The sequence below is a fragment of the Gorilla gorilla genome, chromosome 22, assembly GCF_029281585.2.
Source record: "Gorilla gorilla gorilla isolate KB3781 chromosome 22, NHGRI_mGorGor1-v2.1_pri, whole genome shotgun sequence".
Taxonomy (NCBI): Eukaryota; Metazoa; Chordata; class Mammalia; order Primates; family Hominidae; genus Gorilla; species Gorilla gorilla.
This window is the reverse complement of record NC_073246.2, coordinates 19482506-19499690: the sequence shown is the minus strand read 5'-3', so window position 1 is coordinate 19499690 and position 17185 is coordinate 19482506. Positions and strand designations below refer to the sequence as shown.

The 17185-nt window shown below is 44.5% G+C and overlaps 1 protein-coding gene across 4 annotated transcripts in view; it reads right to left on the bottom strand.

Moving 5' to 3' along the window:
- Positions 1 to 4591, bottom strand: part of CXADR (CXADR Ig-like cell adhesion molecule) — an 85917-nt gene extending 81326 nt beyond the window's left edge. For 2 of the 4 annotated variants that reach the window (XM_055374046.2, XM_031005163.3), the window contains exon 1: positions 4244 to 4437. In XM_055374046.2, coding sequence (XP_055230021.1) covers positions 4244 to 4286 — 43 coding nt within the window. In that variant the 5' untranslated portion in view covers positions 4287 to 4437. Of the gene's footprint in view, positions 1 to 4243 lie in introns of all 4 variants that reach the window. The other 2 variants (XM_055374045.2, XM_031005162.3) reach the window with 2 other exon arrangements.
- Between the last annotated feature and the right edge of the window lie 12594 nt (positions 4592 to 17185).

The following is a 17185-nucleotide window of genomic DNA, read 5'->3' as shown; positions in this document are numbered from 1 at the left end:
CCTACCTCTGGGTTGGATCTTATTACTGTAGCTGCTCACTATACCCTCCTGCATGCTTAGAATAATGCTTTGGGGGGAGCACTGGTAAAACACAGTATTTATTATCTTACCTCCTTTAAGAGGACTTGGAGGTAAGTTGCATTCATTCACTCAAGTTTCCCTCTTGCTGTCTAACAGAAGCTTACGTTTTGCTTTATCAGCATTTGTTACAGCCAATATTTAAGGATAAAATTTAGAAAATATATCATTTCCTGGCCCATCATCAAACTAATACAGCTTAACCTTGCAGCTACCAACTTTTGTGTCAAGCTAGGTATCTTTATTTGATATCTGAGATGCAAGACCAATAATATATTAAGAGATCTACAGACATGAAGGCAAAGCTCTTGTATTTTTTTTCATCCAAACACCTCATTTTATAAATTTGGTATTTTTGTTTTTTTTCTATTTTTCATTGACAAAAATTGTATATGTTTATCTACATATAACACATTATTTTGAAACATGTGTGCCTTGTGAAATGGCTAAATCAAGGGAATTAACATATGCATTACCTCACATACTTTTTGTGGTGAGAACACTTAAAATCCACTCATAGCAATTTTCAAAAATATAATACATTGTTATTAACTATAGTCACCATGTTGGATAATGGATTTAATGTTGTATCCCTTGACCAACATCCACCCAACCCTTCCACCTTCAACCCCCACTACCTGCCCCAAGATCCCCATTCTTGACACATAAGGCAACAGACACACAGTGAGGCTTGGCCACCATCAAATAGCTAACAAGAGGTTGGGAGACCAGACTTTTTTAGTTCCATTCATGTTGGCAATTGAAGAACACCACCCCAGACTTTAACAAGATCCCTAAGTAATGCTGATGCTGCAGGAGGTCCCTAGGCCACATTAGTTTACAATGTCAACCCAAGCCCTGGAGAATCTAGTGTCCTCACAATGCCTCAAAGTATTCAATTAAGACTATGACATTAAAGAGCTAATAATAAAAGCCTTCAGTATTTGACACACAGTCAAACCAACAGTAGGTTCTTAATAAATGACAGATGACCAGTGGTAGTAAGAGGAAGTGGCTGCTGTAGGGACAGAAGAGCATAGTGTGATGAGAACACAGATTCAAGAGCAAATCTGTGATCTTCACAAGTTAATTATATAACGACTCTGTGCCTCTGTTTCTCTATTTGTACAACAGGGATAAGTATAATAAATACCCTCTCGGGTTGCTTGGTGGATTGAATATATAGGTATGTAAAACCCTCAGAACAGTATCTGGCATTTCATAACTGATCAAGGGTTTAATTTTACTACTACTGCTACTGCCACTGCTTACTACTGCTGCTACTACTGATTACTAGTAGTATGACTCACTAGTAGGCAGCCAATAAAAATGCATCAAAAGGAGTCCCATCTGCAGCCAGAGTATACCACAAAACTGTTTCAGAGCTGGAGGAATATCTATCACTGACGGTATAATCTGAATGAGTCTTTTCCTTGTCTTGCTAAAGTAGGAGTCAATCACGTTAACAGTGAACTTGAGTTAATAACAATGCCTTTTTTTTGTTTATTTGTTTCAGAGACGGAGTCTAGCTCTGTCGCCCAAGCTGGAATGCAGTGGCGCGATGTGGGCTCACTGCAAGCTACGCCTCCCGGGTTCACGCCATTCTCCTGCCTCAGCCTCAGCTGGTACTACAGGTGCCTGCCACCAGGCTCGGCTAATTTTTTTGTATTTTTAGTAGAGATGGGGTTTCACCGTGTTAGCCAGGATGGTCTCGATCGATCTCCTAACCTCATGATCCGCGCGCCTCGGCCTCCCAAAGTGCTGGGATTACAGGCGTGAGCCACTGCGCCCGGCCCATACCAATGCATTTCTAAATGGTCAGAAATATCTGAAGAAATAAAGCCATTCATCAATTAGTATGTCTTTTTTTTTTTTTTTTTTTTTGAGACAGGGTCTCACTCTGTCTCCCAGGCTCGAGAGCAGTGTCATGATCTTAGACCTCATGAGCTTAGACCTCCCAGGCTCCGGCAATCCTCCCATCTCAGCCTCCCGAGTAGCTGGGACTATGACAAGCATCATTGCACCTAGCTAGTTCTTTTTGGGTTTTATTTTGTTGTATTTTTTGTAGAAATGGGGTCTCGCCATGTTGCCCAGGCTGGTCTCAAACTCCTACACTCAAATGACCCTCCCGTCTCAACCTCCCAAATTGCTGGGGTTATAAGCACCGTGCCTGGCCTCAGCTGTTTCTTAAACTGAAAAATTGGAATAAAGATAGTTGCCTTCTTTAGCTGAGACACTGGCCCTTCGAGTAGATGTTCATTGTGCCCGTGTATACCTTATGAGCGCAATGACTCTATGTGTCAAAATATTATTTCTTAGAATTGTGCCTATCAAAGTGAGGCATTCCAAAAAAAAAAAAATTAAATCCAATTATCTAAATATTCCCGTTAAAACAACAACAACTAGTTCCTGCCAGGCATGGTGGCTCACGCTTGTAATCCCAGGACTCTGGGAGGCTGAGGCAGGCGGATCACCTGAGGTCAGGAGTTTGAGACCAGCCTGACCAACATGGTTTCTACTAAAAATAAAAAAATTAGCCGGGCATGGTGAGGGGTGCCTGTAATCCCAGCTACTCAGGAGGCTGAGGCAGGAGAATCGCTTAAACGCGGGGGGCGGAGGTTGTGGTGAGCCAAGATTACGCCATTGCACTCCAGCCTGTGCAACAAGAGCGAAACTCCATCTTAAAAAAATAAAAAAAGTTCCTCCACATAATTTATGTTCTTCCACTTTTCTGCTTTAGATGTGGTCTAAAACGTTTTTTGTTTTTTCCAGAGAACACACTGTGTTCTCAACTTCATCTTCAGGTTCAGCCTAGACAAAAAAAAAAAAAAAAAGAAGAAGAAAGAAAGGTGGGAATGTACCTGTAAAGTGGTTCTATGACCCTTCATCTTCTCCGGAAGGGTTACTTTGGACATTTCAGCCCGCCAAGTCTAAATGATAGATATCAAAAAGGTGGAGGTAGTGCTATAGGCTCAGATCGAAGATTAGACTTGCTAATAGAATGTTGATCCCATGAGTAATGCTCACAGCTGTGGCATCCAACAATGGAATTAACATTTCAACAGGAAGCAGAGAGCCATCCCAACAGAAAGGGCCACTAGATCCTGCTTCAGAGCACCTAACAACAAAAAATTACCCTTCCAGAGGCTATACTAAGTGCGCCTCCTAGGATCCCAACTACGGATTTTTAAAAATGAATTATTTGGTTATAAAACGCAGCAAGTGCTTAGTTTGACAAACAAGATCAGTTGGTTAAAACACTGACATGGAAAATCCGTTTTTTAAAGTGTCAAAATGATTACGCCTCCTAATGGTCCACACATTTTTCACATGCCTTTTTTCCCCTCCCAGAGAAAGGAGCAGTCGACAAACGTACTTGGCAAATCCTCTAGCAATTACCCTGTACAACTCAGCCCGTCTTATCTCCAAAATGAACGACTCATTACAAACTCAAAAACGAGGTCACTGAATTCTCCTTTGCACTTCGCCCAAGGACTGCAGAAACCAATGTACATTTTTGCAGGAACACACTTTTGATTTTCCACGGTCTCCTTCACAATGTGCGTCTGGTTAGCAGCTCCTGCCTGGGCGAGCTGCTTCCAGGAGACTAACACCGTCCAGGCTGGCGTTCGCTCAGCGCCTCTTTCCTAGAGGTAGCCTGGCCGATCCGAGGCACCGGGCAGCTCCATGTCCATTGAATAATGGCGTTTGCAATTCAGCCTCCCCGCCTGGGCGACTCGACACCTGAAAACTCGACGCCCAAGGCTTTTGAAATCGGGTAACGCTGGAGAGAACCGACACGAAGGCTGACAAGGGAGACGGCGAGAGCAAAGAAAGGCAAGCCCGCACCGGGGCAGAGAATGCAATGGGAGAGCTGCGAGGCGCACCCGACACGCCGCGCCCGAGCCCCTCCGCCTCCACCCCCCGCCGAGGGCTCGGTCCCCGGGCACTCCGCGCGCCCTGCGCGGCTCCCTACGGGACGGCTCCAGGAGCGCCCGGCCCAGCAAAAGCGCCCCTGTGCAATTCTGCCCGCCCCGCCGCCCCTGCAGCAGCGCCCCCAAATCGCGCCCGCCCCCTCCCCCACGCCCCATTGTTCCTGGGTGGCCGCGGGCAGCGAGCGCCCCCGGGCTGGGCGGGTGCTGAGGACCCCATGGCCCCTACTCACCCATTACTCCGCACAGGAGCACGAAGCACAGCAGGAGCGCCATGGTGGCTGCCGTGCCGTGGGCGGCGGCTGCAGGTAGGCGGCTCTCGCTCCTGGTCCCAGGCTCCCCGCGCCTCGCGCGCTCCCGACTGGCTCGCGGCGGCGGCGGCACCTCTGCACCCTCCGCCCCTCCTCCCAGCCCCCGCTCGGCAGGTGAACTCGCGTCACTTCCGGCAGCGGCCCCGGCCGGGCTGCGAGCGCCGGCTTCTCCAGCCGCGTGGGGTTGCCTTGGCAACCGGGCGAGGCGCTCCTCTGTCCCCGGGACCTTCCCGGCGCCGAACTCGCAGCCTCCCGGCGCGCGGCGTCGTAGGGCGCGGGCGGCCGCCTCCCACGCCGCAAGCCTGCGCAGGGGTCCCCGCCTCCATCCCTTAAGCTAAACCAGGGTTTTGCGCGCGGGGGTGGGGCAGCCCGTCTCCCAGATACTGAAATTGCGTTGGCGCCCTCCTTTAAGGCGAAGCACGGGACACTCAGAGGGGCCGCCACTAGGGCGGCTCCTACCCTCCGCCCCGCCTGCACCCACCCGTCCCACCCCTCGCGGTTTGCCCCAGGGGCAGGGTCTCTGACCTCATGCTCTCGGGATGCGACCTGTGCAGCCCCTGGCCTTCGCTCTCTTAACGAGTCGCTCTGGCTGACACAAAAGGCGCGAGAGGGCTTTTCTCCATCTCCGGTAGGGATAGAGCCCCTCTGCAGCTACCGATTTGGGAAATACCTGAGGTTTTTTCCACTTGCACAGAAAGGCTATTCTAGCCCTGAAGCTGGCTAGTAAGACGCTGTAGTCCCAGCTACTCCGGAGGCTGAGGTAGGCAGACAAATATTATCCAATATTAGTGAGTGAGCTTTGAAAGTGGGGCTCAGTAGTTGTGGTTGAAGGCGTCAGTTGGAGTGTGGGGTCGGGGAATTGGAGATCTTGAAAGTTGTTGTCGGCTGCTCTTCCAGATAACGTTTATTTATAACTACATAGAGACTTTGTAGTGCCGCGACAGTTCCATAACAGAAATGAATTGAAGAAGAGGAGCGGTGGGTAAGAGCTTATTCCGCGGAGTGGGGCAGTAACTGGGCAGGTTTCATAGAAATGGCACCTACTTCGGGGTTGTTATGAAAGTTAAATGAGATAATGCACAAAAAATGCTTGGCACCCTGCCTGGCACATAGTTTTAATTAGCTTCCACTTACTGAGTTCTTGCTTACAGGGTTCCTGCTTATGTAGTCTATAAGCTTACATAGTTTGTAATTTCCTGCTTACTATCTAGACTAAGCAGGAACCCCCGTAAGCAGAATTTAGTAAGTGGAAGCTAATAAAACTAATATTGGAAAATTCTTATTATGCATTGAACCAGAAAAGAGAAGGGGCAAAGAAATCAGGTATCAAGAAGACCAGAATTGCGCAACTGCAGTTTAGCCTGGTGAGTTGCAATTCTGGCTGCACATGAAAATTACTTGGAGAATGTTTTAAAAATACTAGGGCCTGGCTGGGCGCGGTGACTCACGCCTGTAATCCCAGCACTTTGGGGGCCCAGGCGGGCGGATCATGAGGTCAGGAGATCGAGACCATCCTGGCTAACACGGTGAAACCCTGTCTCTACTAAAAATACAAAAAATTAGCCAGGCGTGGTTGCAGGCGCCTGTAGTCCCAGCGACTCGGGAGGCTGAGGCAGGAGAATGGCATGAACCCCGGGAGGGGGAGCTTGCAGTGAGCCGAGATTGCGCCACTGCACTCCAGCCTGGGCGACACAGCGAGACTCCGTCTCAAAAAAAAAAAAAAAAAAAAAAAAAAAAAAATATATATATATATATATATATATATATATATATATATATATATATATATATACACACACACACACACTAGTACCTGAGCCTTACTCAAGTGATTCCAATTTAATTTGATTTAAGGGGAATCCTGCTTTACGGCAGCCCAATAAATGACAGATGACCAGTGGTAGTAAGAGGAAGTGGCTTTGCAAAATCATACCATCTGATTGTAAAGTTCTGCCAAAGCTTTTACAAACTAGTAAGAGTTCAATACAGACGTAAGACAACATGAGTAACGGCTAGGGACTTCCCATTTGAGCAAACAGGAATTCTACTGGATATAATTGGGTGTAAATAATATTTGGAATTTAAATTTTTACTCACCACACTAAATGAAATCAAGCAGAGAAGAGCAAGTATTGAAGTTGTTCATCTGTTTAACAGTGTTCTACGAGAACTTTTCTATACTCGCTCTGTCACCCAGGCTGGAGTTCAGTGACCCCATCTCGGCTCACTGCAACCTCCGCCTCCAAGGTTCATGCGATTCTTCTGCTTCAGCTTCCCGAGTACCTGGGACTACAGGCGCGCGCCACCACGCCCGGCTAATTTTTGTATTTTTAGTAGAGACGGGGTTTCACCATATGGGCCAGGCTGGTCTCGAACTCCCAGCATGTTGGGAGGCAGAGGTGGACGATCGCCTGAGCCCAGGCGTTCGAGACCAGCCTGGGCAACATGGCAAGACCCCCCCCATCTCTACTAAAAATAAAAAATGAGCCGGATGTGGTGGCGCGCAGTGCCTGTCGTCCCAGCTACTCCGGAGGCTGAGGTAGGAGGACAAATATCCAATATTAGTTTTGTTATCTTCCACTTACTATGTGCAGGAACCCGGTAAGCAGGATCTCAGTAAGTGGAGCTAATAAAGTGAGCCCAGGAGGCAGAGATTGCAGAGAGCCTTGATCCAAGAAGGAGAAGGAAGAAGAAATAAGAAGAAAAGAAGGAGGAGGAGGAGGAAGAATTACCCAAAAGGACTTAGGAGGAGGAGGGGGAGGGGGAGGACGGAGAGGAGGAGGAGGAATTACCCGAAAGGATTTAGGAGGAGGAGGGAGGAGGAGGAGGAGGAAGAGGAACAACAACTACCCAAAAGGATTTTTATCTTAATCCCTTTCCTGGTACTTTTTCTTCTAATTCTTAGCTTTTGCCTCCTTCTGTGGTAGGCATTTGCATACCTATTAATCACTTTTCTTGTTCTAAATACTTCTAGAAGGCTGAAAAAGCACATTTTTTTTTGTCTTTGTCACTTCTGAAAGCACATACTAGGTTCTCAAGTATTTCTCAAGTTGAATTGAATGCTTATTTTCTATGGCAATATGTGAATAAAATTTAAGTATCTGTGCAACAACAAATCATTGCACCTTAAATGTATCTTTTCAGAATGTGCTTTTTTGGGAGAGGGGGACAGGATCTCGCTGTGTCGCCCAGGCTGGAGTGCAGTGACGTGATCTCGCCCACTGCAACCTTGGCCTCCCGGATTCAAGCGATTCTCCTGCCTCAGCCTCCTGAGTAGCAGGGACTACAGGTGCACTCCACCACGCCCGGCTAATTTTTGTATTTTTAGTAGAGACAGGGTTTCATCATGTTAGCCAGGATGGTCTAGATCTCCTGACCTCAGGTGATCGCCCACCTTGGCCTCCCAAAGTGCTGGGATTACAGCCGTGAGCCACTGTGCCCAGCCCAGAATGCGTTTTTTAAATTGTAAGTTTTACATCAATTTTTTTCTGCTTCTTTAGATTACTGAACACAGGTTTTTTTTAAATGTACCATTCTAAGATTTAAATAATCTTGAAAGAAGCAGTCGATCTTATTTGGGGAAGTATTGTTCTTTAAAAAGTTACATGAAGTCATTTTTAGACTTTGGTTTGTGACTAAATTATTTCATGAACAGTAGCTAAAATTATGCAGTTATGTGAAATATATTAAAGACACCTTAAAATGCATTTGTGACTGTTGTCAGCCTGGAAATTATGTCTTCTGGAAGCTATAATAAGATAATCTCATTTATTCTGGAACATATAAACTATTCTTTTTTGTCTTCAAACCAAGCTAAGAAATAGTGCACAGCCATTAAGTGAATTGCCCTGTCTTAGTAATGCACCAAGCACTCCACATTATATAGCCTCTAAACCAGCTTAAAGGTGATGATCCTTGCTCCATCAAGGCTATAATTACAGATACACAAATAACTGTGGTTAATAAAGCATCCATCCTTACAAAAATGTCTCAGCACTAATAGATCTATGAACACACCCATAGATTATTAAAATCCTACAATCATATTCAAAGGTTAATTTATACTTAAGAATTAAAGGATTTTCACCTCTTCTCAGCTTGGAATATGAAGACGTGAATTAAGAAACTTTCTTTCTCTTTTTTTTTTTTTTTTGTGACGGAGTCTCCATCTGTCGCCCGGGCTGGAGTGCAGTGGCATGATCTCGGCTCACTGCAACTTCCGCCTCCCGGGTTCAAGCAATTCTGCCTCAGCCTCACGAGTAGCTGGGATTACAGGCATGCACCACCACATCCGGCTAATTTTTGTATTTCTAGTAGAGATGGGGGTTTCGTCATGTTGGCTAGACTGGTCTCAAACCCCTGACCTCAGGTGATTTGCCTGCCTCAGCCTCCCAAAGTGCTAGGATTACAGGCGTGAGCCACTGCGCCAGGCCAAGAAACTTTCTATTATATGTGAAACTGCTAATTTTTATGTTTTCTGAAAAATGATAATGCTGTTCTTAAGAAATGAAGATTTCGCCAGTCACAGTGGCTCACGCCTGTAATCCCAGCACTTTGGGAGGCCGAGGCGGGCAGATCACCTGAGGTCGTGAGTTCGAGATCAGCCTAATTAACATGGAGAAACCCCATCTCTACTAAAAATACAAAATTAGCCGGGTGTGGTGGCACATGCCTGTAATCCCAGCTACTCGGGAGGCTAAGGCAGGAGAATCGCTTGAACCTGGGAGGCGGTGGTGGTGGGGAGTGGAGATCGCGCCATTGCACTCCAGCCTGGGCAACAAGAGCGAAACTCTGTCTCAAAAAAAAAAAAAAAAATGAAAATTTCTTTCTAGTGTGTTCTATTTCCATTACCAGGAACATTGGCTTTATGGGTTAATACCATCCAAAAGTTATTTGTTTACTCCCAAGCAATGAATGTGTAAATACATACACTTTTTTTTTTTGAGACGGAGTCTCACTCTGTCACCAGGCTGGAGTACAGTAGCACGATCTCGGCTCACTGCGACCTCCGCCTCCTGGGTTCAAGCGATTCTCCTGCCTCAGCCTCCCGAATAGCTGGGACTACAAACGTGCGCCACCGCGCCTGGCTAATTTTTGTGTTTATAGTAGAGACGGGGGTTTCAACATATTGGCGAGGATGGTCTCGATCACTTGACCTCGTGATCATCCCGCCTTGGCCTCCCAAAGTCCTGGGATTACAGGCGTGAGCCACTGTGCCTGGCCGCTTAACTTCTTTTTAAACTAACTTAAACCAATCTCCCTGTTTTTAGCCCCACCTTCGCTTCACTCTCAAATATCCTGATACCATCAAATCCTGAAATTCTTGGAAGGTTCACTTTGACTACTGCTGGTTTAGAATTCAGCTGTCTGGAATGTGTTCAGTCAGTATCTCTCATCTATCTGCCTTCCTGTTCCCAAAATGTTGATATTGTCTTCTACCCTGTTATCTTTGTCTTTCTGCCTTCAGGCTTTTTTTTTTTTTTTTTTTTTTAAAAAAAAAAAACCTTTTAAATTCTATTAATGTGGTTTTAATAAGGGTTTCAGGAAGAATCACGGTAAATGCATGTGTTTAATTCTTCATTATTTTTCAGAAGTCTGCCCTCAATTGGGATGAAATGCCCCCATGGATATTTAAATTTAAAAGTCTAAAGAAAATGAACATTTTTATTATTTTCCTGAATAATCATAGATCTTAGACTGTTTTAACTCCTATCATATCCCTTTCCTAATTTATAGTGTAATCCAACGTTTCTGTCCTGTCCACCTTCTAAGTTATACATTGACTTGTTTTTTAATAGTTGACAGTAATAGTCAAACTCTGTAAAATATTTGAAGATATTTATTCTGAGCAAAATATGAGTGACTATGGCCCATGACATGGCCCTCAGGAGGTCCTGAGAACACATGCCGAAGGTGGGCGGGGCACAGCTTGGTTTTATGCATTTTAGGGAGGCATGAGACATCAATCAAATACATGTAAGAAATACATTAATTTGGTACAGAAAGGTGGGGCAACTCAAAGCCGGGCGGGGTTCCAGGCTCTAGGAAAATTTAAACATTTCCTGGTTGACAATTGGTTGAGTTTATCTAAAGACGCGAGATCACAGAAAGGAAATGTTCAGGTTAAGATAAGAGATTGTGGAGACCAAGGTTCTTTTGAAGTCTTATAGTGGGTGCCCTTAGAGACAATAGATAACAAATGCTTCCTATTCTGATCTTTAAAAGGTGCTAGATTTAGGCCGGGTTCGGTGGCTCACGCCTGTAATCCCAGCACTTTGGGAGGCCGAGGCGGGCGGATCACCTGAGGTCAGGCGTTTGAGACCAGCCTGGCCAACATAATGAAACCCCATCTGTACTAAAAATAACAAAAATTAGCCAGGCGTGGTGGCAGGCGCCTGTAGTCCCAGCTACTTGGGAGGCTGAGGCAGGAGAATGGCGTGAACCCGGGAGGCGGAGCTTGCAGTGAGCCGGGATCGCGCCACCGCACTCCAGCCTGGGCGACAGAGCCAGACTCCGTCTCAAATTTTCTTTATCTTTTTTTTTTTTTTTGAGATGGAGTCTCGCTCTGTCACCCACGCTGGAGTGCAGTGGCGCGATCTCGGCTCACTGCACGCTTCGCCTCCGGGGTTCAGGCGATTCTCCTGCCTCAGCCTCCCCTGTAGCTGGGATTACAGGCGCCCGCCACCACGCCTGGCTGATTTTTTGGTATTTTACTATTAGTAGAGACGGGGTTTCACCACGTTGGCCAGGATGGTCTCAGTCTCTTGACCTTGTGATCCACCGGTCTGGGCCTCCCAAAGTGCTGAGATTAAAGACGTGAGCCACCGCTTCCGGCCAGTTAATCTCTTTAGGATTGGGAGGTCCTAGAGGAAGAAGAACTAGCTATGTTAATAGAAATTCCTTACAGATGCAAATTTTCCCCCACAAAGGACAGCTTTCAAGATATGGCAAAGAAACATGTTTTGGGGTAAAATATTTTGATTTTCTTCCTTGTCTCTGAATGTTATAACAGAGTCAGGTTGGAAAGTAAGTCACTATATATAGGGTTAAATAAAACCCATCTGATGAGAATTTATGATTTCTAGGCCATGACTCCCCAGACCCCTTAGATAAGAATTTGGGAAAGATAAAAAAAAAAATCAGAGTTTAGTCCTCAATAGAGTCGATGTTCCATTAGATTTGTCTACATGTCTTTGTTCACCATTTCTTCTTGCATATCAAACCACTTCTGGGATAATTCCTTCTTCCAGAAGTATGTCCTTTACAAATTACTGAGGATCTTTTTTATTTTGTTTTGGCAACTTGATTACACCAAGAGGACTTTTTTTTTTTTTTTTTCCAGACAGAATTTCACTCTTGTTGCCCAGGCTGGAGTGCAATGCTGTGGTCTTGGCTCACTGCAACCTCCCCCTTCCAGGTTCAAGCGATTCTTCAGTCTCAGCCTCCCAAGTGGCTGGGATTACAGGTGGCCACCATGCCCAGCTAATTTTTGTGTTTTTAGTAGAGACGGGATTTCACCATATTAGCCAGGCTGGTCTCGAACTCCTGACCTCAGGTGATCCACCTGCCTCGGCCTCCCAAAGTCCTGGGATTACAGGTGGGAGCCACAGTGCCTGGCTTAAGAGGGTCTTTTTAAAGCAAACTTTGTTTTTATTTGTTTAAAAATACCTATCTGTGTTATCCCTCAATTCTGGAAAAATCTCAATATTTAAATTCTTGTTCAATGTTGTTTTTCCCATATCTCTCTATTGTCATCCTCTGGGGTGCCACTTAGATAAGTGTTATACCTTCTCATCCTATCCTTTATATCTTGTTGTCTCATATTTTCCATGTATTTGATATTCTGAGCTGAATTCTGGGTGATTTTTTTTCAGTTTTATCTACCTATTAACAACTTTGCTCTTCAGTTGTGTTGAATCTACTTTCAATTATCCTTAAGAGTTTTTATTTAAGTTATGTATTTTTATTCATAATATTTAAGCTTTAAAAATATATATCTGCTTGGTTGCTTATTCCTACTCATACTTCCTGTTATCATTTCTTTAAACATGTTAAATATACTTATATATTATGTGTGCAATAATTGCATGATCTGAAATCATTGTGTGTCTCATTTTGTTTTGTTTTCTTTTTCCTTTTTCTTTTTTTTTTTTTTTTTTGAGACGGAGTCTCACTCTGTTGCCCAACCTGGAGTGCAGTGGTGCAATCTCCGCTCACTGCAACGTCCACCTTCTGGGTTCAAGCAATTCTCCTGCCTCAGCCTCCCAAGTAGCTGGGACTACAGGTGCACACCACCATGCCTGGCTAATTTTTGTATTTTTTGTAGAAATAGAGTTTCACCATGTTGGCCAGGCTGGTGTCAAACTCCTAACCTCAAGTGATCCACTTGCCTCAGCCTCCCAAAGTGCTGGCATTAACAGGCGTGAGCCACCATGCCTGGCTGGTTTTTTTTCTTTAATTAATTAATTAATTAATTTTTGGAGACAAGGTCTCTCTATGTTACCCAGGCTAGACTCAAACTCCTGGACTTGGCCAGGCACAGTATTCATGCCTGTAATCCCAGCACTTTGGGAGGCTGAGGCAGGTGGATCACCTGAGCTCAGGAGCTTGAGACTAGCCTGGCCAACATGGAGAAACCCTGTCTCTACTAAATATACAAAATTAGCCAGGTGTGGTGGTGCATGCCTGTAAACCCAGCTACTCGGGAGACTGAGGCAGGAGAATCACTTGAACCCAAGAGGAGGAAGTTGTAGTGAGCCAAGAATGTGCCATTGTACTCCAGCCTGGGCAACAAGAGCAAAATTCAGTCTCAAAAAACTCCTGGACTCAAGCAGTCCTCCCTCCTCAGCCTCCCAGGTAGGTGAGACCACAAGTGTGTGCCACTGTGCCCAGCTCTCATTTTATTGTCTGCTGTTTTTGTACATTTTTGCTTATGTTAGGCTTCTTATTTCATGTGTTTTATGATGATTTTTTGTTATAAACTCATGTTTATGGAGCTTTATCTGTGTGAATTGTTTGAGGGTTTTAAGTGTTTTTCTTTTTTTTTTTGAGACGGAGTTTCGCTCTTGTTGCCCATGCTGGATTGCAATGGCGAAATCTTGGCTCACTGCAACCTCTGCCTCCCAGGTTCAAGCGATTCTCCTGCCTCAGCCTCTCGAGTAGCTGGGATTACAGGCTTGTGCCACCACGCCAAGCTAGTTTTGTAGTTTTAGTAGAGCTGGGGTGTCACCATGTTGCCAGGCTGGTCTCAAACTCCTGACCTCAGGTGATCCACCTGCCTCGGCCTCCCAAAGTTCTGGGATTACTGGCGTGAGTCACTGCGCCCGGCCTTAAGTGTTTTTCTTGAGAGGGGATTTGTATTAGCTTCTGACAGGATCCTAGGGATACTCCTATTCCAGGAAAATGTTTAAAATACCCTCTTGGTGCTACGTTATAGATTATATTGTTAATGTAAATTCGGATCAGACACTAGCATGAAGAAGGGCTTGTAGTTACCAATTCTTTTTTTTTTTTTTTTGATATTAAGGAGTGGAGAGTTTAATTGGCAAGAAAGGAGGGAGAAGAAAAAAGGAAGAAGCTACCCTGTACAGAGACGGATGCGGGGGCTCCAAAGCCAAGAGAAGAGACCCCTTTTTTTTTTTTTTTTTTTTTTTTGAGACAGAGTCTCGCTCTGTTGCCCAGGCTGGAGTGCAGTGGCACTATCTTGGCTCATTGCAACTTCTGTCTCCCAGGTTCAAGCAATTCTCTCACCTCAGCCTCCTGAGTAGCTGGGATTTTTTGTATTTTTAGTAGAGATGAGGTCTCACCATGTTGGCCAGGCTGGTCTTGAACTCCTGACCTCAGATGGTCCACCCACCTCGGCCTCCCAAAGTGCTGGATTACATGCATGAGCCACCGCACCTGGCCTATAATTACCAATTCTTAGATGAGGTTCATGACTGTCTTCAATAGCCTTGTAAATAGGGGAATATACCCCATGCCGTGTACATAAGCTGTATGGAGAAGTTAAACCACGGTTTCCTTTACTGATAATCCCCCAGGGTTTGTTTGTTTGTTTGTTTATTTGAGACAGAGTTTCGCTTTGTCACCCAGGCTGGAGTGCAGTGGCATGATCTCAGCTCACTGCAACCTCTGCCTCCTAGGTTCAAGCAATTCTCATGCCTCAGCCTCCCAAGTAGCTGGGCTTACAGGCCTGCTGCCATGCCCAGCTGATATTTTGTATTTTAGTAGAGATGGGGTTTCACCATATTGGCCAGGCTGGTCTGGAACTCCTGAGCTCAGGCAATCCACCCACCTCAGCCTCCCGAAGCGCTGGGATTACAGGCGTGAGCCACCACGCCCGGCCCAGGTTCTGTTTTTACTTAGCTTCCTCCATTCAGTTTATTGAATTACTTCTCAAATATTGTATTCAGTTGCTTTTGTGGAATTCTCTAGTGTCCAGGTAGAATAAATAAATAGTCAAGGATGTCCTCAGCAAGTTTTCCTCAAAATATCTAAGATAGGGCATTTCCAGGGCCACATTGTGACTTTCAGGGGCCTTAAGTACTTTCATCTTTGTGAACCCCTGCCACCACTAAAAATAATAATAATTGTTTTTACAACAGAGTTGGTATAAAGACAAATTTAATTCAGGCTGGATCATATCGTTATTTCTTCTGATTTTAAAAGAAATTAAAACATTTTCACGGACCCTGGATAAGTTGGCCCTGGGTTTTGAGTGTCTCACCCTGCCTCCATCTCTACTGTAAGCTGTATTGGTGAAAGGAAAGAAAAGAGTGAACTACTGGGTGTAGTGGCTCACTCCTGTAACTCCAGCACTTTGGGAGGCTGAGGTGAGTGGATCACCTGAGGTCAGGAGTTTGAGACCAGCCTGGCCAACATGGTGAAACCCCGTCTGTACTAAAAATACAAAAATTAGCTGGGCATGGTGGCATGCACCTGCAATCCCAGTTACTCAGGAGGCTGAGACAGGAGAATCGCTTGAACCCGGGAGGCGGAAGTTGCAGTGAGCCGAGATCATGCCACTGCACTCCAGCCTGGGCGACAGAGCAAGACTCCATCTCAAAAAAAAAAAAAAAAAAAAAAAAAAATAGAAAAGGAATGAACCTATATAAATTTTTGTCTCATCCCTGTTTCCATTTCACTTCTTTTGCCAAAGTTCCCATTCTTATAGTATCCTCATCTCTAGTCCTTTTTCTCTACTTTCCTTCTTAGGCCAAAACAGTTCACAAAGTAGCAAACCTGCCCTGTACTAAAAATAAGAAAAAGATAAGATGTTTACCCAGGAATAAAAATCTATTGCTTGTTTTATTTAAGCTTTTCCTTATCTTTGTGATCATGTTTGTATTTTGGTGTAGAGATGCTTTTGGTTTGAATGAAAAGAAAGAAGACTAGCAGAATAACGACTAATTTGTGTTCTTTTTCTGAGATTTTACACTAACTTTGGTGGTGTGCTTTAGGAAAAAAATTCAAAGAAAGAATGATAATGGCTGGTGTTTGTGACATACACACCCCCAGGGCATTTTGAGATTAGATGACTCAATGTTTGCATAGTGCTGTGGGCATTATAGATCAAAGATGCTGGGCTTAACCCAATGTTAAACCCATTTAATTTATACCCAGATTATAAATTTAAATATTACAGAAGTGTGTGGCGCCTCATATACTTTATATTTTGCTGGTTTCTTTTTGGCTGGGGACAGCTTTTTTTCTGATAGATAATAACAATGCTTTATGTTTATAGGCAGTATAACATCTTTCATCCAAGGAGTTCAAAGAACTCAGCAATTATGACTCATTGTTCCTTAAAATACCTTTATAAAACTGGAGGTGACAAGCATTGAGGTAAACTTGTTATAAGTAAGGAAACTAGAGTCATGGAAACATTAAAGCACTAACCAGATATTTTGGGAATCAGAGATGGAATTCAGAATAAGTCCCCCTTCCTTTGATTAGAATGAAACCAGTGGCACCCTCATTTCCTCCTCATGAAGGGATTGATTCAAGGACTTCAGTTGCATTTATGATAAAGATAATACTTAACTGAAGGGTTTGCATTTACCTGCCTCTCTAAGTTCATCTCAATGTCCCCGTCCCCGCTGTGGCTGTTTCCTTTGCAGATGCTGTTCCCTTTGCCTGGAATACTTGACCTTCTCAAGCGGGTATCTCCTAGTCATCCTTACTATTTCAGAACAAGTATCCTTTCCTAAGGGACCCCTCTGATTACATTTGATTTAATTTGTATTACAGCTGTCTCTTACTTTCTTTGCCATTGTGGTGTGTGCTTGACTCCACTTTTCGCCATGTTTTCTCACGCTTTCAGGATTAATTCCTGGCAATGAAACAAAAGCAAAATTATCCTATTCCGCAGTGGATTCGGATGAAAACTGGAAATAAAATCAGGGACAACTCCAAGAGGAGATATTGGAGAAGAACCAAGCTGGGTCTGTAAGGAACTGCTTATGAGATGGCACACATATTTATGCTGTCTCAAGGTCATGACCATGTTACCATATCAAGCTGAAAATGTCACCACTATCTGGACAGTTGGTCATGTTTTATTGGGAATATATTTTTTTCCTCTCTGAATCTATTGTGAATGTGCTGGTTGGCTAGGTTCAGTAATAAATATGTGAGACCTTTCATTTGAAAAAATAAAAATAATAATAATTTGCATTATATTTCTCAAAGCACCGGTCACCTCCCCTTCAGAGCACTTTCTACTGTTGCAGTTTCAAACTTGAATGTGTTATTTGTTTGATTGTTTGATTCATGCCTATCCCACTCACCCAACTGTAGGCTCTGTGAGGGCAGGGAGCATGTCGGTTTTTCCTTACTGTTGTAGCTCCAGCATCTAGTTTAGTA